Genomic DNA, 23,696 nt, shown 5'->3' on the forward strand with positions numbered 1-23,696 from the left:
CTGGGGGAAAAATTGTGTGTTACCATGAGCTAGAAAAATTGATTATTTAAAGATTTATTTATTTTTATTCCATGTGTATGGATGTTTTTCCCGAATGAATGTCTCTGTACTATGTGTGTGCATATCCCTGACCCCAGAAAGGGGCATCAGAACACTTTGAATTGGAGGTACAGATATTTGTTAGTTACAATAGGGGTGATGAAAGCTAAGTCTAATTCTTCCTCTCCAAACAGTGCTCCAAAGAGCTAAGTCATCTGTCCAGTCTCCAAATTCAATCATTTTTAAAGGCTTACTTCTATTGGTTTTTATCATGTGTATATGAGTATGCTATGTGTGTGTGCATGCGTATGTGTATGTATGTGAATGCGTATGCATATGTGTATGTTCAGGGTGCCCTGGGAGGCCAGAAGAGAGCATTGGGCCTCCTGGAACTGGAGTTGAATGCAATTGTGAGCTACTCTGTGTAAATGCTGGGATCTGAACTCAGGTACTCTGGAAGTTCTCTTAACCTCTGAGCAATCTCTCTAGTCCAAAATATTTATTTTTGGAGTAAGAATGAATGTGAACAGATAGTAGAATGATAGAAAGGGCTTTCCTGTTCAAAATCCCTTTGGTTTTCCTGGGCATCTCTATCTATCTCCGCAAACTCATTCACACTACCCCGGTGACAGGTGCTTGCTCCCCTCTTGGCATCAAACTTCCTCCCACACGGCTACAATGATATCACCTAGCCCTCTCCATTCAAACATTTCCCCATGCTCTACCGACTTTCTGTGATATCAACTACGTTTACATTTCTGGCCAAGATAAGTAAATTATCTTTAATTCAAGAACTCCTGACTTTATTTATGAACTTTATTGAATAAAACCTTCTCACCTATTAATCGACCTCAGATATGCTTCCAAACCTTAACCTTGATGACATGCCTGTCTCTTCACGGTGATCCCCTCGCCCACTATGTGTCTTCCTATCTATGAGTTCTTTCAGTGTAAATTCACCCAACCCCACTTTGGGAAGAGCTACATGTGCTATCCGTTGTCCTTTGACCTCCACACATGTGCTAGGACACATGAACAGTCCCCCTGCCTTTGCTGGATACATACAGACAAATAAATGAATTGAATAAAATTTTTCATGTTTGATTTTGCACTTACTCAGTCACTCTTATCAGGAAACTTGGTGATACAATTTTGTTAGCTGTGACTACGCCAGGCCAGTAAGGACTGCATGTGGGAAAGAGTGACAGGGGAGACATTTGGGGGAGAAAGAGGCTAAGGTCACTGACAATTACTTTCCGATTTTGGTGCTACTCACTTACTAACTCATTCTGGCTTTTATACCAGAGACAAGTAATGGTCTGTCTGAAACCAAAGGAGGGATGAATCCAAGGGGCACACTCCCTCAGTTTATTTGCTAACCTCAGTGACCTTGAGCCTCAAATTCAGTTTTACAGATGATCACATTAAAAGTTTTACAGCTCACATCAATAAAAACACAAACACATTTGTACATTATACAAAAATCTCTCTTTAAAATGTAAAATTAATCTCCTTCTTAGCTAAAGGCTATAAATACAGAAAATAGGCTTAGAACAACAGAAGTGAATTATCCTATAACTTGCATGAATCTGATTTTCAAGATGAAATGATGCCCAAAACTACTTCTGCTATATATTGCTTACATCATTAAAAACTTACACAATATGCTAGTTCATGAAATAGTTTGCTATTGTTCTCTTATAAGAAAATGTAATTGTTGGCTTTCTCAGCAGACAGAGGTCTAGCCCAGAGCCTCTCTCTGACTGTGATATGACATAGTTGTATGTGTGCTAGCAAGAGGGAAGTTAAAATATTGATCTCTTCAGTATTCCAGTTTACCAGGAAGAAGCTATGATGACTCCAGCCCCCCAGAGCACTTGATCCCCACTGGCCTCTATGCTATTATACTGTCCTCAATAGCCACACAAGAACCATGCTTGTATTAGACGTTAGTTTATGCCATCACAGAGTGTTATTATTGGATTCAATGTACCCTCAAAATGAGAAAACCCATCCCTGGTACATTAAACCTGGTGAAAATAATAAAACTTGCCTGGGGAAGTACTTGGTCCTAGAGGGAACTCAAAATTTACATAGCATCAAATTCTGTCCCTCTTTTTCTCCCTGGAAGCTGTTGGACACCAGCCTGAGGGGAGAAAGGGAGGATTGGCAGAGAGCAGAGTTCAGACAGCCACTGACATGGACAGTAGGGCCTCTGGAGACAGCTACAGCGAGATGAGATTACTTTATTGTTCCAGAGATAGGGTATATAAGGGCTCTATTAGGGGTATGGATGAAAACGGCTAATTGGTCATGGCATCAAGCAAGCATGGAGGGCTGACTGGCTATGATACCGCACCTAACTCTCATGCAGTAATTATCTGGGAAGTCATCGGGAGACGTGCATGCTGAGTGGTGCAACTCTGAAGAGAGCTTCGTTTTCAGGTCAGTTTTCAGGCAAGGCCAGTCAAGGCCAGCCAAGGCCAGCCAAGGCCAGCCAGACCTTCCAGACAAAGATAGGCATAGGCAGGAAGTCTGAGAAAGGGAGTCTCACATCTGGACATGGGGGACAGCTACCTAAATGGCATTCTCCCCTAATGTCAAACTGTCTTCTAAATATGATCATAGACAAATAAGACCATGGATCATTGTTAGAGAATCACTGTACTAAAACAGTGACTGCAGAGACTCATGGATGTGTAAGGTGCTGGGAGTACGTGATGATCTGTGTTCAGTTGTAAACAACACATTCACACCATCCCCTGTGAGGCTCAGGGAACATCATGAAAGGAATTGTAAGAGCTGGAAGGCAGGAAGAAAGGCTGAAAGATGTCATCACAGACATTACAATCACAAACTCACAATAGCTTACGGATACCTGCCCTGCATCTACACAATAACAGACCTGTCTATGATCAGGCACAGATGGACACGTCTCCACTGACTGGCAAATTGATGATTACCTGCTTGCTACTGACAGATTCAGGGAGTGGAAACATCATTGTCTTTAGTTGTGTATACACTGATGACCCAGTAAGCTCTCATGAGTAGTTAAAGCCAAGAGTCATGCAGAGGGCCCTGATTAAATACAGCACAAAATAAACCAAACATAATGAACCTGGGAAGGATGAGTGGGGAACTTTGGAGTGGCTGATGTGGGTAGGAGGCAGATAGATAGTGTTAGCAGGGTAAACTAATCAGAACATGTACTTCAGTATTGCGTACTGCTGATACATAGTGTAGAGGCCAGGGTGGAGCCAGTCTCTCTTCAGTGGGCACAATTACATATTTTCATGTATGTTTGTGTGGAATTTTTAAAGAAAAAAATTAATAAATAAAAACCATTAACGTAATGTCCCTTACCTATCTGGATTCCAAAGAAAATGATATGTTCCAACATACGTGATTTTATATTTGAAAAGATATAGGAGACAGGCTTGGTACTTTTAATTGTTAATGTGATTAAGTAAAGGACTCACCAAAGTGAATCCTTTACTCCTCTGATTTGCCATAGTTTTCCTAGGAGATCCCCTTGTGTTTACTCAGAAGCAGCAAAAGAAATAATCCTCTATTGTGCTCCCTTGGATGAACATATCCACATCCTATGTTGTAACAAACATAACCATATTGTACGGTAGAAAATGTCCTCCTGCAGTCATACCTTGGATTTGTGTCATATAATAGTATCTACTAGCATACCTACCAGGCATATAACATGTTCATATGTTTCACTTGGAAATGTCATAATCAACCAGAAAGGACTGAGGCTGTGACTACCCACTGAGGGCCACATTCTTTCTTTCTTTTTTTTTTTTTTTTAATTTTTAATTTTCTATATTCTTTGTTTACATTCCAAATGCTTTCCCCTTTCCCGGTTCCCCTCTCCCCATATGTCCCATAAGCCCTCTTCTCTCCACCCATTCCCCAATCACCCCCCTCCCATTTCTCTGTCCTGGTACTCTTCTACCATGCTGGATCAAGCCTTTCTAGGACCAGGGCCCTCTCCTTCCTTCTTCTTGGGAATCATTTGATATGTTAATTGAGTCTTGAGTATTCAGAGCTTCTGGGCTAATTAATACCCACTTATCAGTGGCTACATTCTATGTGTATTCTTTTGTGATTGGGTTACCTCACTTAGGATGATATTTTCCAGTTCCAACCATTTGCCTAAAAATTTCATGAATTCATTGTTTTTAATTGCTGAGTAATATTGAGGGCCGCATTCTTAACAGGCCATGAGTAGAGGTTAAGCTACTGTTTCTGTGATGGCCAACTTGGTTGACAAAAATCAATCTTTACTTTTACTTCTCTGGGTTATTTCTCTGGCTGGTGATCATCTTCTCCTGATTCTCATTACCACCCTTTCCTTCCTTCCTGTGATGTGGTTTGAAAACAAAGTAATCTCCTTCCCTGGATGAATAAATTACATTCTGCTGACTTAATGCAGAAAAAATGGGATGAAGAGTAAGTAGAACATAAACAGGTGTGTTTCTGAATTTGTTCTTGGTGTAGAAATATCTGGAAATTGGCAATAACTATTGCATCTGTGATGTTTAGTGTCACACGAGTTTAGTTTAGCTGGAACCGAACCTCCATCGGAAGTGTAGGCTGACTTTGACATCGACACCACGCAGAGCATTTTGGGTGGTTTCACTATTTCTTCTCTTGTCCTGCAGTCTTCAAGAGAGTCTGCTGTATAATTTAGCCATCAGTACTTTCTGGGACTTTCAACTCAGATCCACAATGCTTCATGCGTGAAACATTTAAATATAAATTCTTATTAAATTTACTTGTACCCTATAAAAGGATCATAGGAAAAGTCCAACTCTATCTAAGTAGATGTTTGTGAAAGTAGGGTAAGGACCAGAGATGTGGCCAACTTCTCTTTCTTGGTGGTGACTTGTTTGGGAAGTCAAGGCTTTGGGAAGATGGTCTGACTTAGGCTAGAGTTGAAGAAGATGCAAGACCTCAGAAACGTCCTCATGTTCACAGTGGTAAAGAACAGAAGAGCAGATTTCCATTTTCTCATTCTTCTCCCACATTTCCCTTCCTTTTATGCCACGCAAATTCATCTCCTCTATCTTTAATCCTTTTTCTTTTGGCATTATCTTCAAAGTCACGCTTCACATTTTCCACATTGGGAAATGTTTCAGTCTCTGCCTATGCTTTTCTGGAATCCACTCTTAAGCCTTTTATTTTCCTTTTTGACTACTATTGCACCAGAATCTGTCCATTTCCCTAAAAAGATATTAGTGACAAGGAAGTTGTCTATCAGTCAATGCCAATGAACTATCGCCAAGATGTCAGAAAACTATTGTCCAGTGCACCAGTTTATATAAGGTTTTTCTGTATTTGTGGAGTTAGTCTTTGTTTTAATGTTGACATAACTGAGAATCACCTGGAGGGACCCAGAAAAGAATTACTTACCTTATGTTGGCCTATGGTCATGCTTGTTAAATATTTCATAGACTTAATTGATGTGAGAAGACCCATCCTGGATATGGGCAGCTTCATTTCATGGGCTAAACCCAGACTGAATGGAATGAGATCAAGCTAAGTACTACCATTTATTAGTTCATTGCTGTCTTGATTGCTGGATTTGAGTCTGATCATAATCCACTTTTGCAGAGAAGATAGATTCATATTAAGTAGATATTTTATTTAGCAGCACATCCTTCATGTTGTTACTTAAGGGTGCTGGCTCACAAAGGATCTTTACGAAGTTCTTCAAGACCATGACTGACATGTAAGTTCTGCTTGGAAGATACTTGGAAATCCAGGTTAAGCAAGTGATCCACAGACAAAAATCTCACTCCTATAAGGCTCTCAGAGTAAATGTGATCTAGGCTATGAGATTCAGGCTAGAAGCAAAAGAAAACCTATGATCCACAAGCCTTTCTAGGGCTGTTACAAGATAAGGGACTGACAATGAAGGTCTCTGAGTTTGAAATCCAGGTTGGTGTCACTCAAAAGGATTTGCTGAAAGCATTATTGTAATCAGGTTCAATGGAATCTTTCAACAGATGTGCTTCATTGATGGCTCTTGTATGTAATTGAATACACAAAAGTCATGATCTCTTGTTCAAAAGCTCACCGAGGAACCTTTTAAAAGGCTGACCTGAGCTTTCTGGAAGTGGCTAATATCTATCTCTGGACGGTAATGAATGACTTCCTTAATCTCTTCTCTGCCCTGCCCTTTGACAGAGCCCGCTGCTTCTGTTTTGCTAAGTTGAGATGACATCTTATTGATTATATTATGCTACATTAACAATGCGATCTTATAAGAAATGTTAAATTTAAATGTTAAAAAAGGGCTTGATAATCAAGTATGAAGAGAATCCTCTAGGGAAGGATACATAACTGAACTTTGGTGCCTGCCTTTAAGGAATGAGCATCCTAGCAGGGAAATGTTGTCTGTAAATGGCTGCTTATGACCAAAGATAAAGGGAAACACCCAGGAGAAGACAAACACATCCTAGTACAGAGTAAGTAACTGTCACTAAGAGGGAGTCTAGAGTTCTTTTGCAAGGGGAGTAAGCATAGAGTCAGTGTTCAACCATGAATATAGATGTCAGTAGATAAGAGAATGCATTCCAACTGCAAAGAATAGAATTAACCAAATCATAGTAGCCAACAAGGCAATGGTGTTCTGTGTCTAAATGCCCAGCATCTTAGAAATGTAAACAGGATTGTGAGTTCAAGGCCAGTCTGGACTAAACACATTTTTTTAAATTAACTATTTTTAAAATTGAGATTTTACCAAAAAGGTTGAATTTTGTTCATAATTATTAATTTTTAGCTTAATAAAAGATACACTGTGTTTGGAAGAGATAATGTGAAGAAACAATGTGGGTTATCCGTAGGCCCTGCAGCTATGAAAGGAGTCATTTCTATAGAGGGTTTGCAGAAAGGATATGGCTCTCTGGACTATGGTTTCTTAAAGAACCACCTCTTACAGACCACATTTACCTGGAACTGAAAGAAGTTACTCTTGCTGGAAGAAAGAAAAAAGATCCCTAGGAGAAAGGTCTGCATGCAGTTTTTTAAAAGATGAGGATTTCTTGGCATGTTAAACAAGAGGTAGAAATATCCCAAATGTCAGACATGGCATGGGTGAGACCTAGAGACAGAGGCAACCTTAGTGTGTCCACATGATTGGGAAGGTGTCCACTGAGATTACAAAGGCTGTCTTTGGTAACACGCCATGGAAAGCATGCTTAGTGAATTTGAGGAGAATGAATTAAATGAAGCAGATAGACTGTATGAGAGAATGGATGTGACAGGGAGATGGAGAGACAATGGCTAACACACAGCAAAGGAGAAGACACTGACAAGCCACGGGTAGTTCTGCAGGGAAAATTCTATCGCTACACACTGCTGGGCAGAGAAAATTTCTTTCAGTCCTACCTAGAATGCGGAATAGAAATTTTTAAATGCTGCAGAGAGCCAGGACCTTTGAACCAAATCATGTGGTATTTGTGTGTACCTCCTAGGGTTATGGAGCAGAGACGCAATATACAGAGAACAGCCTGAGTCTAGCTTACCAACACAATCCATTCTGTTCATTCAGTGGTCAGTTGAACCAATTCCCTATTTAGTTGTTGTGAAGAAATGCAGCAGGAAATTTTCACAAGTGACCTCAGATACATTTCAAGTGTCTCAGTTTCCTTTAGGGATGTGTATAACAGCATAATCACCCAGGTTTCTAAGAAGGAAGGACTCCCCAGCTTATATTTTTCTTCTCATCTTTCCTTATTTTTATTTTTAGTTGGGTCTCATTGTCAAGAGCTAGATGCCACTGTAGACGAGGCTAATGCTGACCACTTTTAAGCCTCCAGCTCCCAGAAGCTGAGAATACAGGTTAGCTCCACCATCTCTTGTCCACCTGGTACTAGGACTGAATGCAGAGATCTGTCATCAGTCACTGGGTGAATATACTTTTATTTCCACTAAATACTGGTTTTCAACAGCAGGGGCAATCAGGATGTCTTGTTCAGGGTCATTTATGTATCTGCTCTGTTTTCATCTCTCTTTCTGGCCGACAGTCAAACTAGGTAAGGATGGATGGTCTGTAATAATAGGTGCTTTTTGACCTGCTGGTTCCTGACTTTGATAGAGCCAATAACCAAAGGAAAGTACTCTCTATCAGTTCTCTCCCATAGTAAGTCTCTCTGTAACCTAAAGAAAGAAGTAAAGTTGGTGTTCATGGAGTAACAAATAGCCTCTTGTTGCAGTTTTGCAGGTTAGTTATTAAAAATATATATTCAGACCTTTAATCCCAGTTCTTAGAAGGCAAGAGTCTGGAAGATCTTTGTGAGTTCAATGACAGCCAGGGTTCAAAGACCCTATCTCAAACAACAAGACAATAATCCAATGCACCTCCCAAAGGAATTCCTAAGAGGTCATTGTTTGGGCAGTACTGTGGCAATATAAAAGATTTTACTTGACGATTAAAATGCTATGCCTCAGTTGAATAAAACTTACCTCTTCAGATAGTGATATCTCACTTAAAACCAACCACTAACATGTAGGGAATGATGCAAATTTCTGAACTGAAGCAGGAAAACCTTGTGCTCTAATGTGAAGAAAACCCTAAGAACAGTAGTTCTGGTTCTCAACCTGTGGGCCATGACCCCTTTGGAGGTCAAATGACTCTTTCACAGGACATGCCTAAGACCAACAGATATTTACGTTCTAGCCTATTAACAGTGGCAGAATAACGGTTACGAAGAAGTAGGAACAAGAGTAATTTTGTGGTTGTGGGTCAGCATAGCATGAGGAACTGTATTAAAGGGTCATGGCATTAGAGAAGATGTGGCCGCTGACTTGGAAGGTCATAGAATCCTGAAAAACTGCTGATGAGCCCCAGATTCTGATTAAAAAAACCAAAAGTACCATTTCCTAAAACTCTGTTGGTGACTGAGAAAAGAAAGCTTAGGCTTCCTCAGTCACCAAGATACTTAAGTCAAATTTTCTAAAGAGTAGTGTTCTGGGGAGGGTCTTAGAAATTTCACCCCCCCACTAAGTTATCTTGAGGAAGCTGGGCTAAGCCTCTAAACAGCTAAAGGAAAATGAAACAAAGAGAAAACAAGCCACATTAGTATTCTTTTGCTAAAATGTGAGCTCCTAAGGCTTTGGAAAACAAAGCATGACATTTCCAATTATGTAATTTGATAATTATTTAAATGATAAGTCCAAGATATGACCCTGGGGTGAACAAAGATGTTGGTCAATGGTAGAGGACAAAGAAGTTGGAAATATTTTTTTCACTGACAATCTCTCAGTGGGAGAGAGGAAGCACACTATCTTCAGCTTTGGTTAAGATCAAACTGATCGAATTATGTTTTCCATTTAATTTATTGCACCAAATTCCCTTTTGTGAGGCCTGCTTTTGATAAATTTCAAGGGAAACTGCTCGGAAAAAAAAATTCAAATTGGACTTTTTTCTTTTCAAAGAAGAAAACAGAGGCATACTTCAAGGATACACCCAAAGCTTGCCTGAAGAGAAGACCAAAATAATTAATTAGGAGTCTCTAAATATGCTTTCATTTAATAACGAGATTCATTTTGTGTGGAAGAGCCTGGAAATATTTTACACATCTCATATTTAGGATGTAAGGCATAATTTGAATGGGCTATCATAACGAATGTTGTTTTATAACTAAACAGAGGAAAATGCTTGGGGTTTGTGTGCTCTTTGGACTGTGAAGACATCCTAGTGTCGCTTAGCTATTCGCCATGGCCATTAATAATCACAGATGGATTAACGAGAATGTATTTCTGCCTCTGAACAATTTTTTGCCTCACTTTCTCTGATGCAGAGTGACTGCCAACAGTTCTGAACACTGTAGGAATTCACTCCCACTTCTTGAGTATCTGGCAGGGACTGGAGCACACAACTGCAGAGTTAGCACCTCAGAGACATTTTATGGCTAGAGGCTGTGGGGTGGGGGTGAGGGGGGAATGGGAAGATGGGTGGGGGGTGCTGGGGGGAGGGGGAAGATGTCCCTAATGGCATTCACAAAACTGAGACAGAAGCAAGGTACAGCAGTCCTGGTCGATGCTGGCTATTCCACCCCAAAGGAAATTTCCATTTGGATAAAGACAAAAGCTATATACATTTTCTCTTATATTTAAAATGTCATTTTCAGAGGGTGGAGAATAGAAGCCGTGAACTTAGCAGATCCTAGTTCCCACCCACTCAAAGCTGAGAATGCCAGTCAGACAGTACATTGGGCCTATAGGAAAGTTTCCCCCATCTTTCTGTAACTGCTTGTATTTTTTCTGATGTACCTACCAATGTATTCTAAACTTGCCTTGATTATGAATTTCAATGTACCATAAAAACATGAAACTGCGACCATGTTGAATCATGGGATTTGGGACAAGGTAAATCTCTGTTCCTAAGGCTAGGATTACTCAAAATGCCTCCCGAATAAACCCTTATTCCCTTTAAAAAAAAATGGATAACAAGTACTTGATTTGAACGAGTGAAGGACCACTTCAATCTGGTGTAGTAGGAAAGAGACATTAAATGACCGTAATGCAATCAACTTCCAAAGCAAACACACATATTTTCACATAGTGAAAGGGGTGACTCATGTTCTAAACTGTTTTTGTTTTGAGACAGGGTTGCAAGCTACGGCACAGGCTGGTCTTGAATTTATTGTAATACTCTGTCTCAGGATCTATGTCCTCCTTTAGTCTAGTCTGAGTGCTGGGTTTGCAATAATGCACCGCCATAACTATATGCTCACTATCAAGAGGGACAGATGTGCTATTACCACCTTTCCTTAGAACAGCTCAATATTTTACTGAGATGATAAAAAAGTTGATGGATTTCCCATAAATAATCTCAAGAAATTCAAAATATAAAGTGATACTAAATGTTTCATTGCTATTAGTTCTTTTTTGTTTGTTGGTTTGCTTGTTTTAAATATCACCCATCAGGCCTAGAGAGGTGGCTCAGCAGTTAGAGCACCAGCTACTCTTGCAGAGGACCTGGATTCAATTCTTAGCAGCCACATAGTGAATCACGCTATCTGTAGTGCCAGTATCCAGGGCATCTGATTCCCTCTTCTGCAGACCTACATATGGTACGTGAACAAAGCATCCAAATACACAGACTAAAGTGACAAAATTAAAAAGTATTGTGCATTCCTCCATTTCACAAATAATATGAATTTCTCCATAATTAACATGCCCTGCATATCCCGTAAGGGATGATGATTTAAATCTGGAATCTAAATACTGCAGGAATGCCAGATACAGCATCACACCTTTATCAAGAGGCAATATATGAGAGGCTTTCCAAATACAAGAGGAATTTCATATTGACAAAAGCGGTTCACAGGAGTTTCTGCTATGATGATTTATAAAAAGTTGCTGACTGTAATCTTTGCTCATGAATCTGCGTGAATCCTGACATTTCCATGGGTCCCTTGGAGTGAGTGTTAACAACAGTATTTGAAAAGAAAATATCATTATACTGAGAGATTCAAAGCATTCTCTGCCCAATTTTATGAAATAGTAACTTGAGTACTGCAACCAAAACAGTTCTGTATTATATATTTCTTAAACAATGAGAGAAAAACATGGACAAGAATCAGAATGCTATTTTCCACAAATTTGCAAGTTAAGGGTAGCCAGCATGTCTCTGCATACATAGGGAAAACCTGCTATGGTTAAATAATAAGAATCCTAGGGGTACCGATAATATAGCCAAATGAAAAGCTGAAGACTATTGCATGCTTAACCCCATGCTGGCCTAATTATAGCTCCAAACATCTCCAACATTAATAAACACTCAAAAGTGGCTAAGGCATGGGAGTATTGCACGTATTTGAAAAGCCCTCTTTTTTTTTTTTCTTCTTCTCAATGGATATATTGATATCACTGGGGTAAGTTTTGCATCACATAAACAGAGATGGCATAGTGATGAGCAGGTGGCTAGTGTGTAATCAAGTGACACAGCCCGAGAACCCTCATTTTCCTAGGTGGGGATCTTTGGCAGCTATACAGATTCAGACCTGAGGAACAGCGTAGCTGTCACTGTGGACAGAGACTCACCAGTGCTGGTAAGGAGGTTGACATTTCTCATCACACCTTCGGTGTAAGCACCGGGCTCGTAACTATCCATTTCGCCCGCGACGATGTGAGCTACCCTTGCTGCCCGTCCTCGGATAGCACCTGCCGCTCGGTCTAAATTATCAGCATCCTGATCCCGCAAGGCTATAATGCATTTGTTGACATCTTCCAGGATGTGGCTTTCTGCAAAGAAACAAACCAAGTTATTTGTTGGCATGTGTTTTGATTACATAAATGTAACATATTGGAATATAATTAACTTTTTACTTCAGACACACCATGCACTTAGGGTGCTGAGAAATATTTGTAAAGTATAGTTATCTGCGTTTTTGTTTTTTTTTTACTTAGTAATAGTAACATCCACAAAATATAACACTTATTTTTGAACACTAAGTTTTCAGGGTATGGGGAAATGGCTCACCTGGTAAAGTCCAGCTGTCTAAGCAAGAAGATCTGAGTTTGGATCACCAAGAACCACTTACTATCTGGACAATATAGCTATATATGTAACCAAAAGAAATATGTTTGGAGATAGAGACAGGGAGAACCCAAGGCATTTATAGAAAGGTAGTCTAGCAAAAATGACAGTGAGTTCCAAACTCAGAGCCTCTGTCTGAAAAAAATAAGGTGGCCAATCAATGATAAATATAGGTACTCAGAACCACCTTCTGTCCTGTTCATGCTCTCAGATAGCTACACTCACACCACACATACACACACACACACATACACACACACACACATACATAGAGGGAGAGAGAGACAGAGATGTAGAGAGATAGAGAAAGACAGACAGAAAGACAGATATATTGCTTAGCTTGGGGAAATAAACCACCTCCTATCCTAGCACTTGGGAGGCACAACCATAGCCTCAAAGTATGTGAGTTCAAGACCAGCAAGAAGTATATAGTAAAAGGCTGTATAGTAAAATTATTTCAAGCCACCCAGGGGGATAAAAGGCAGAAAAGTGTATGGATTATGTGCTGGTTCCAATAGAGTATGTTTTATATATGAGGGGCAAAAATTGAAGGCATTTTTACATTAGAATAAAAATACATAATTATGGAATGTTTAGTTCTGAATAAAAGCAATACTGTATAAGAGCACAGATTTAAAACTTCCATCTTTGATAAATATATGAAAGAATAGAAAATATGGAGTTTTACCTAGCTAGCAGATAATAAAATATAAAAACTATAATATCTTTAAAATATTATTAATATGTGGGGTGGCTGAGAACATGCATGTACATTTAAGTGTTTGCAGAGGCCAGAAAAGGGCATTGATCCTCTGGAGTAGCAGACTGGTGTAAGCCAGCAGATGTGGATACAAGGAACTCTGAAATTATAGCAAGCATTCTGAAATATTGTGCCGTCTCTACAGTTCCCCAAACTGAACCCTTTATGCTGTTTATAAAGCAGCACTTTCTCAAGTCTGCAAACACAAACACACACCAATTCACACACACACACATGCATACACACACTACACACACACACACCACATCACACACACTACACACCACACACACACATACCACACACCACACATACCACACACACACACTACACCACACACACCACACACCACACACACACATACACACATACCACACACATACACATACACACCACACACCACACACACGCATACACACACTACATATACCACACACACACCACACACCACACATAAGACATACACACACCACACACCACACACCACACACCATACACTACACACCACACACACATACACAGACACATGCACACATACATGCACAAGCACACACACACACTACACACCACACATACTACACACCACACACACCACACACACACACACACACACACACACTCCCCACTGATTAACTTGGTGCAAACAGATCCAAGAGACAGTCGCCCACTCTGAAATAGAGCTGTGGTCTTCCTCCTTCTCATTTATCCTTGGCAGGGATAGAGTGTCAAGACTGTAGGGAGTTAATTCTCATGATCCCATAACAACTTTCTCTATAAAATTATTAATATTCTCAAATAAAATAAGGTAATCATCTAATTGTGTAATATCAACAAACATAAAAATGAAGTTTTTTGTTTCTTGTAGATTTTGTTGCTGTGGTTGTTGCTGGATTTTTGTTTTTAAAATATATTCTCTCTCTAGAGCTCTAGGTAGCCTTAAATTCTCTTTTGTCTCAGCTTCCCAAGAGCTGGGATAACAGCCATTCATCACCATACACATGATACTTTTTTTAGAAATTAAAAGAATTTCATAACAATTAGTGATTTAGCTTCAGGCTTTATCACATGAATCTCCTCCACTCAAGATAATTAAAGTCTCTATTATTTGTCAACATACACAAAGATAGTTATAACAAAATATCTTATTAACCTTTTCTCCTCTTTTACTTTTTATAGATGTTTCTGTACACATGGACTGTACCAATGTAAGTTAATCACATAACTTACATATATATATGTCTATACATATATACACATATGCATGGGTACATATGTGCATATATGTGTATATGCACATATGCATATACACATACATATATGCATACATGCATATACACGCATACACATATACACATATATACATATATATATGTGTGTATACTTGTATATGTGCATATGTGTATACATATATATGCAATGAAATAATGTGAACAAGAATAGTGCTGTAAGTTAAATGTGCCGAGCCTGTCTCTGGATGCATAGACAAACCTGCTATGGTTGAATAATAAGGATGAAAATATCATAGAATATTGTCAGTGAGCCCTGACATTCCATTGCAGCCTTTATGTGCTTTGCTTTGCTAACATGTATTTTTATTGTCTTTCTTCAGTCTTCTTATGTGCATCTTAAAGCACTGACATAACTTCACTGACCACTTCTGTGGTTAGCAGGATCACATTGCACAATTCTTTAAATTATTATTTTTTTATTTCTGAGACAATAATATAACTCCAACATTACTGCTCCATTCCTTTTTCCCAAATCCTCTCATTTAACCCTTTTTGTTCTCTTTAAAATTCATGGACTCTCGTTCATTAATTCCTGTTATATACATATGTATTACATAGGTATATGTACCTATGTAATAGCAAAAATACATATATAGGCAAAATACATATTTACATACATACATACACACAAATGTATGTTGTGTGTGTATATTATATATATATATATATATATATCCTAAATATTAACTTTTCTGTCTGTATAACATTACTTCTATGTGCATTTTTAGAAATGAACATTTGGTATGGGTTAATCAATTAATGTGCTTCCTTGGGGAAGACTATTTCTCCCACTCTCAGCATTCCTTAGTTACTTGTAGCTATTCATGTAGCTATTCAGTTAGTATATATATATATATATATATATATATATATATATATATGTATGTATATATATACATACATATATATATATATATGATTCAAAAACTTACCCAAAAACATTAAAGATTGAAAACATTAAACTATATATCCACCGAGGTTTCAAACTAATATGTAGCAGTCACTTATAAATACATCATAAGACACACATAAGCCCAGCGATGGTTGGTTATATTTCAACTGAAAACACACTAACATTACCATCATATTTTTCACGCAATGAAATAAAAGTTTAAGTGAACGAGGCACAGTAATTATGTTTTGAAAGTCGCCAGATGACACATTATAAAACTATCATTCCTAGGTATATTCATATGCCTTTGAAAAGAACAAAGCATATGCATACAATGAGTGACCCATCTCCATTCGTGACGTGTTCTCAAGCTTAGAGTGCACTGATAATTTTGCTCAGTTCTATAGAGTATATGAATATATAAAAAGAACAATGCTCAGCCGCAGAAGATTCATTATCTAATAAAGTCTGTAATTTCTGTTTAATTAAGATGAAATCATGTCTGCCAAAAATTATTTTCTCCTGGTGAGTTCATCCTGGAGTAAATGGACAAATCTCACACCAGGACAATGACTTGGATGTTTACCTCTTTATAGAGTGCGGGTGTGTGGCAGTCACTGTGTTAGTTAAGTTAGGGAAAAAATATAACGGGTATGCTTTGTCTCTCCTTGGTTTGGCCATACAGAGGGTTTCATGACTATTCTTTGTACTATAATAATGCCGTAGTGTTGCTATATTGAAAAATTATAGGTGTAACTTTATATATAAAATGAAAATCTCATATCAGTATATGTGGTATAAAAATATAATAATAAAAACAAGAAGCATGCAGCCAGAATTAATCTGAGCTCCCGTCACAAGCATGTTGAATATGACTAAATGACCTTCAGAGTTATATGTAAATATAGCATAAGACATACATTTCTAACTTTTTCCATTATTTCTACCCCTTTCCATTACCTTCAAAGCTTCACAGACAGGTAACAACATTATTTGCATAAAATTCTAAACGTGTAGTTGAAAAAGGAAAAGAAAATGCCTGTACCTCCCACATACATATGCTATCTAAACATTAATCTGATATTTAAAGAAAAACTATTATCTTAATATCAAGAAAATTCATGAAATTTAAAAACCCTTGTGAGTAACTATATAGCCAATAAAATCTACATCAGATATAGAGTATTAAACTCTCACTGATCTCTTTCTGAATACCTTTGTGATACAATAGTGGTCTCATTAAGAACTGCAATACTCCTTAGAGTTCTGTCTCTTAGGTTATTTTTTTCCCCCAGTTACAAATGCATCTGGTCTCAGGTATTAGATAATGTAAAAGTACTACTTAAAGGAGACACACCATATGGTTATAGAGGCAGAATATTTAGAATATTGTGCTTTGAAGAGCTGACACATAAAAAAGCTTTGTCCTGGCCCCCAGAGTGGCCATGTGTTACATGAGGGTGGAGCATACAGATGTGAGCAGCAGTGCATTGTTTCCTTTTTTAAAGAATTATTTATTTTATGTATATGAGTACCCCATCTTCAGACACACCAGAAGAGGGCATCGGATCACATTAAAGATAGTTGTGAACCACCATGTGGTTGCTGGGATTTGAACTCTGGACCCCTGGAAGAACAGCCAGTGTCGTTAACCATTGAGCCATCTCTCCAGCACCAACCAGTGCATTATTTTTAGAGGAGGGAACCACTGAATAACTGACTAGTCCCATTGATTGGTTACTACCACCCTGGGATACAGAGCGTGACTTCTGTTATACTAGAAAGGAGCCAGATACAGGGCTAAAGGGAAATGATCTGTCACGGAGAAGTACTTCATCTCCTGCCAATTTCTTAGGCTAACCCTACCTTCCATCTCTGAAGTGAGCGAGCACAGTGAGATTTCAAAAGACATTTACAGAAATGTTCATATTATTTTTTCTTACTTATTTAGTTTTCTCTAATAAAAGCCAGAACTTAAAGGTCAACTCCATTGCTTCAAGGAATATAGAGGGGGAAAAAATACAAGGAAAATAAGTTAGTTTATCATTACTTGGCCTACAAAACTCAATCTTATAAATCAACAGTCCATACAATAGATTGAAACTGTAAGCATATTTTATTTACAAATAACAGACTGTGCTTAGAGGTAAGTATTTTTATTTTCTAATGACTCAGTCTGGACTTTGATTGTACTAATAACAAGGCCTGAAAGGAAAGGAACTTGAGCTGTAAACCATCCACTGAGGAGGAATAACAGTGGATGGTATCAACAGTGCTCCTGCCTGATACCTGGGTCTGTGGCCAAAAAAATAAATAAAAATTAAAAAAAAATTAAAGAGGTGAAGAACACGATGGGTGCTGATACATTTTTTTGCCTTTGTTTTCAAAAGCAAAAGAAAATGACATTATGAAATTGGCAGAACTAAGGTGAGTTCAGCTTACTTGGGATACGTGAGTTTGGAAAGCAAGGCTGAGTTTAATTATAAGTAAATGATGCTCATCTTTCTATTTCTGGATCTACATCTGTTCATTTAAAACTCATCAGAAAGACGGAGGAAGATTCCAGCAACAATAACCGAAACACAGCAAGCTTTCTCTCCTTCTCTCGCACGCAAAATAAGTCACGAGATGCAAATGCAATGGAATGCAGCTGTATGTAAGATAATTGTTGTTTGCTTCTATTTAATGATAGGCCAAGTTTCTGTTTAGCAAAAAATTTAATCACAATGATTAATGGCTTTCAAAGACTTATATAAGTACTACTTTAAGAAAACGTGTGTGTATACACACAGGTCTTCTAGTCTCTGGTTTCCTTCTTGTTGCTGTGATAGAACAAGCTTGCCAAAAAGCAATATGAGGGAAGAAAGTATTTTGCTTACATATCCAGGTCATAGTCACAGAAGGAACTGAGGGCAGGAATCAAAACAAGAGCAGAAGCAGAAACCGCAGGGGAATCTTCCTTGCTGACTCTCCTAGACTCATATTTAGTGAGCGTGCTTCAGCCCAGAACACCCTACCTAGGCAATGGTGCCACACACAGTGGTAAGGGACCTTTTCATCAATCTATAATATGGTCAGTGCCCCTTCTACCCCCGAGATATGCCCACAGGCCAATATGATCTAAGCAGTTCCTCAGTCTAGGCTTTCCTCTCCTAAAGGTAAATGTAAAGTGGTATAAAAATTGTTCATATTTTATTTTATATCAGGTTCTTCCCATTCTCCCTTCCCTTTTCTAAATCTTTACAGATATAGAGCTGAAATAAAAGGTTTCATTTCTACTCCAATTGTGAAGAGCTGACAATATGATAACGTGGCTGGATCAATTATTATCTTACATGGGTACTTTTCAGAATGAGCTTAATTTTATTGAGACATGGCCGGTGCAGCTCCGGCTAATCTGTGACGTAATAGTCCCTGCCCTGGCTTCTGAAGTTGCATGCTACCACATTCAGGCAAAATTTCTATTTGTGACTACTTCTTCTTGAAATAGTCAAACTGTAACTGCTAGATGGGCAAATTTAGATACAAATTTCATTTTGTGAAAGGTCTTATCCCTTAAATAAATATTAACCACATGAGTTGCATAAGAACTTTTAGGGAAACTTAGAAAACTGGTCAAAACAGCCAAGTCTATGAATTACATTAGGTTACTTGCATAATCTGATAGTTATAATAATAATATTTCTGCTGAAGTACCTCTTTGCTGTCCATTTATCTATTTATGAGTATATATATATATATGTATATATATACATATATATATATATGTGTGTGTGTGTGTGTGTGTGTGTGAAATGCAGAAATTTTGAGACTTATTTCTCTCTGCTACCTTTTTGAGACAAGGTCTACCTAATTTTGTTCTGCTATGGTGTATCCTCCAAGATGGCTTCCTTGCAAGTTCTGATTGATTTTCCTATGTCTTTCTTTCACATATTACAATACCAGGAGAGCTGATATTAGCTATTCATGACACTGTTACCTCATGTGGATTTTCTTGTATATGGGATAATCAAACACTTTATCTCTATAGGCTAAGCATGCCCAGAAACGGTCTCACCTGTACATGTGGTGATGCCTTTCTTATAAGAACAGTTATCAATTTCCTCCCAAAAAAACCCTTTCAATATTTTCACAGGACATTGCTAAGAATAATCTCAACTATTGTTGATTGTTATAAGTACATACTTCTCCCACTGTCTTAACATAAAACACATAATCAATAAATGGATCTATAAGTTAGAATTCAAAAAACTTGAAAAGTATCTGTGCTGCCATATGGACTGTTGAGAAAATTTTAAAAACTAAAAGCAGGCAAAAAGAGATTTCCAAGGATCATATATCAGTCAAGATTAGTATCCCAGGACTACAAGTGATGGTTTTTTATGTGTTTTATTTATAAGGATGGTTTGTGTGCAAGTATACAGTCACCATATTCATGCAGTTGACCATGTAAAGATCCCCTGGAACTGAAGTTAATATTGCTTGTTCTCTGTCCTGTGGGTGCTGGGAATGAAACCCTGGTGCCCTAGAAGATTAGCCAGTGCTCTTAACTTTTGAGCCATATCTGTAGGCCCCCGAAAATATTCTTGAAACACAGTCCAGAAAATATTCTTGAAACACAGTAATAATCAAACAAAAAATCAATTAATGATGAGCAAAAGATCTAAGCACATATCTTATTGGATATTGGAAATGATATCCAAGGCTCAAATAAGTAAAGGCAAATATTCTCAAATTATCTCACCAAGTATTTTCAAAGGAGAATATTACAATATTATTTATTAAAGAACTAAACTGTGTAACATGAAGAACACAAAATGCTGGAGAGGAAGTGTAGCAATAGGAGCTTCACTCTTGAAAGAAATGCAGTTCGAGGCAACCATCACATTAGAGAGTTTGGCGATGATTCGTAAGACTCAATATATTCTTCCAGTACAGCATAAAATTATACTTCTTGATTTTTTTGACAAGTAAGCTGCAAACCTAAATTCACATCTGCAAAGCTATTCTATGGCAGTTGTATTGTCATTGTCCTTCGGCATGTGAATCATTAAAGTTGTGAAACATTCAGACAATGAGAAAGCACAAAGAAATGTGTGCACAAACTCCATATGGCAATGGAATGCATTGCATGATCCTGACTACATGGTACCCAACAACATGAAAGATGTGCAGACATTGAAAAGACTAGTGGCTAATAATCACTGGTCAAATGCACAAGTCAATCACTGGCGATTCTCAAAGCCAGATGTTTTATAATCCAATGATGAATGCATATCAACAAATACTTGTCAAAAAACCCATATAATTTACAATATAGAGTAAACCCTGATATAAAAAGTTTAATCTCTGAATGTGACAAATACAGATTACATCAATATTGTTTCACCAATAAGAATGGGGCCAGCGAGACGGCTAGATATATAAACAGCTTTGCCACATAAGCCCGGTGACCTGGATTCAATTCCCAGAACCCACATAAAGGTGGTAGGAAAGAACCAACTCCACAGTCTTAGGCTGTTCTCTGACCTCTACATGTTTGCCATAGCACCCATGTGTCTTCCTCAGTATCAATCACACAATAATAATAAATGTGTAAATTTTAAGAAGACTTCATATATATGCAGTGTCATGTCCATGTTAGACCTACAGTAAGCACTTCGTTTTGCTTTTAAGGACTGCAAGATAATCAAAGGCATTTATGTCTTCATATCTAATAGTGCACATTGCCTCAAAGCACGTATTAGAACAATGGAGATATTTGAACATCCTTAAACTTTCTCAAGACTATAAGAAAATGTTTGGTAGCATTTTCTCCACCCTTCCTGCTTCAAATACATCTTTGTGGTATCGAGTGGGCTAATAGTTTTTGGACATTTATCCTTTTCCAGGCCTACTGGGTAATATACCCATTATTCCTTTCACCATTTATGCAGCATACAGGGTAACCTTGAACTCAGAATTTTCCTGACATGGCATCCTCAATGATGAGATTATAGGCATGGACTTCTACACCCTAATCATTTTTTTTTTATAAATCAGAATAATTATGAGATACAGGTCTACATATTTAAGTTAATAGGGAAAACAGGGTGTGAAACAAATATCTTTACAAACTTAATAAATATGTAGCACTGGGTTTTAACCTGAATGAAGTTGTGTGCATTGGCACCCATAACATCAACATAAAAGTCTTTTGGAATGTGGCAAAACAGTAATTCTATACTCATCTCGTTCAGATATTCTGAATGTATGGTGGGACAAGGAAATCACAGGTTCAAACCATTTCTGAAATTTCATATAAAAGTGCCCAATAGTTATTATACTGTTCTGATATGTAATTGTAAATAATGAAAGCTTGTAACACTATATTAATTAGGCATAAGGTTATTGATACTTGTTTAGAAGGTTAATCTTAATTCTTCAAACCTCACAAGGACAGAATCCTCCTAACAATAATACAGACCTATATGGAGCCATTAGAGTGGAGGGAGCCCAAAGGCTGCACTCTAGAGACATCGCCAGAATTAGAAAACAGCCATAGGAAAATGAGGCTGGCACTCCTATAGCTGAGATTTTCTGGAGTAGGAGCGAAAGGCTGGGTTCTTGCACTTGATGTTACTCTTTCCCGACAACATAAGCAGGAGAAAAGTGTCAAAGCCAACTCAGGCTTTCTCATTCAGTACTGCTTTTCTGTTAATTGCCTCATTGCTTCCTCTTCTATAGACCCAAAACCTATTAATATCTAATAACAAAACATTCAGTCAAGAAACAAAGGAACAGGAGCTGTGAGGATTTTACCAGATTGAACATCAGGACTGTCAGCAGGAATAGACACCAGTGAACAGTGTTCTGGTGTTCTAGTATATTTCCCAACATACATACATACATACATACATACATACATATATACATACATACATACATACATACATACATACATACATACATACATACACAAACAAACAGACCAAAGCCATTTAGTACTTGTGACTGAATAAGAGTACAGAGTACTCTAGTTCTTTGATATTCTTGGGGAAAACTATTCATTTAGGTGCTATTCCTACCTTCAAAGTACAGAATGATTTCAGGGTCCTATTAAGAGCTTTTTTTTTTTTTTTTTTTTTTTTTTTTTTTTTTTTTTTTTTTTTTTTTTGCACAGATAAGTAAATTTGGGAATGATTTCAAATAGTGTCCAAGAAGTATGTGGCACAGAACAAACCCTAGGAAATGGTAAAAACCTGAAACTGTGCTTATATAATTAATAAGAACTGACCTGCCTAATATCTGGTTTTATTTTTATTTTCCACCAGATTATTAAATATACTGGTCAGTTCTATTGATTAACTTCTGGAAAAGCATCTCTCCATATGAGAAAAAAGGCTAGTCATTATAAATGGCAAGATTACTATGGTGTATATATTCTAAAGAATCTCACTCCCCCGATAGTAGAATTTATACTAAAATTGAGTGTATAGCATCCTCTTATTGAAATGTATGGATCTATATTTCTCTCTCATGTATTAAACTGATCCTCCTCATGAGACACTTCTTGTCCTATATATTATTTGTAATCATTGCAAGGAAACTAAAACTATCACATATGCACATATCATACACACACATATATATTCATATGTATATGTGTATGTGTATATGTATATATATATCATCCACACATATCACACACACACACACACACACACACACACACACACACAGTGAGACTAAGTTTCTTATCCCCATATCAGTGTTATTCACAAAATATACCATATCATCTGGGCTGTATTGTATTGAATAACATATAACCCTAACATGTACTAAAGTAACAAATTCTAACTAATAAAATTCAGGGAAAGATCAATTGCTTAAGATGAACAGATGCAATGTTTCCAAAAAAATTCAACATTGCTCATTGCAAGCCAGACCAAAAGAGTCCAAGCATATAGTTTGCCTTTCTGTAGAAGTTTCCTCCCTTTACATAAAGCTCTGCACATAGCTTCCGATGGGCTCACAAAATGCCCTTCACTTCACTACATCAACTAGTACCAGTATCTGTGATTTTCTCTAAAGAGTTCTCTATTGCTAATTTTCTATATTTTATATAATGTTAATTGGTTTTCTATTTTAAAATTTGCAAGATCTACAAAT

At 37.6% G+C, this 23,696-nt stretch overlaps 1 protein-coding gene across 1 annotated transcript in view; it reads right to left on the reverse strand.

Annotated features, from left to right (window-relative positions):
* Ctnna3 (catenin alpha 3) overlaps positions 1 to 23,696 on the reverse strand; it is a 1,484,299-nt gene that overhangs the window by 380,731 nt on the left and 1,079,872 nt on the right. The window contains exon 11 of the mRNA XM_052164514.1: positions 12,109 to 12,309. Within this exon, the coding sequence (XP_052020474.1) occupies positions 12,109 to 12,309 (201 nt within the window). The remainder of the gene's footprint in view (positions 1 to 12,108; positions 12,310 to 23,696) is intronic.

The sequence above is a fragment of the Apodemus sylvaticus genome, chromosome 19 (assembly GCF_947179515.1).
Source record: "Apodemus sylvaticus chromosome 19, mApoSyl1.1, whole genome shotgun sequence".
NCBI classification, from domain to species: Eukaryota; Metazoa; Chordata; class Mammalia; order Rodentia; family Muridae; genus Apodemus; species Apodemus sylvaticus.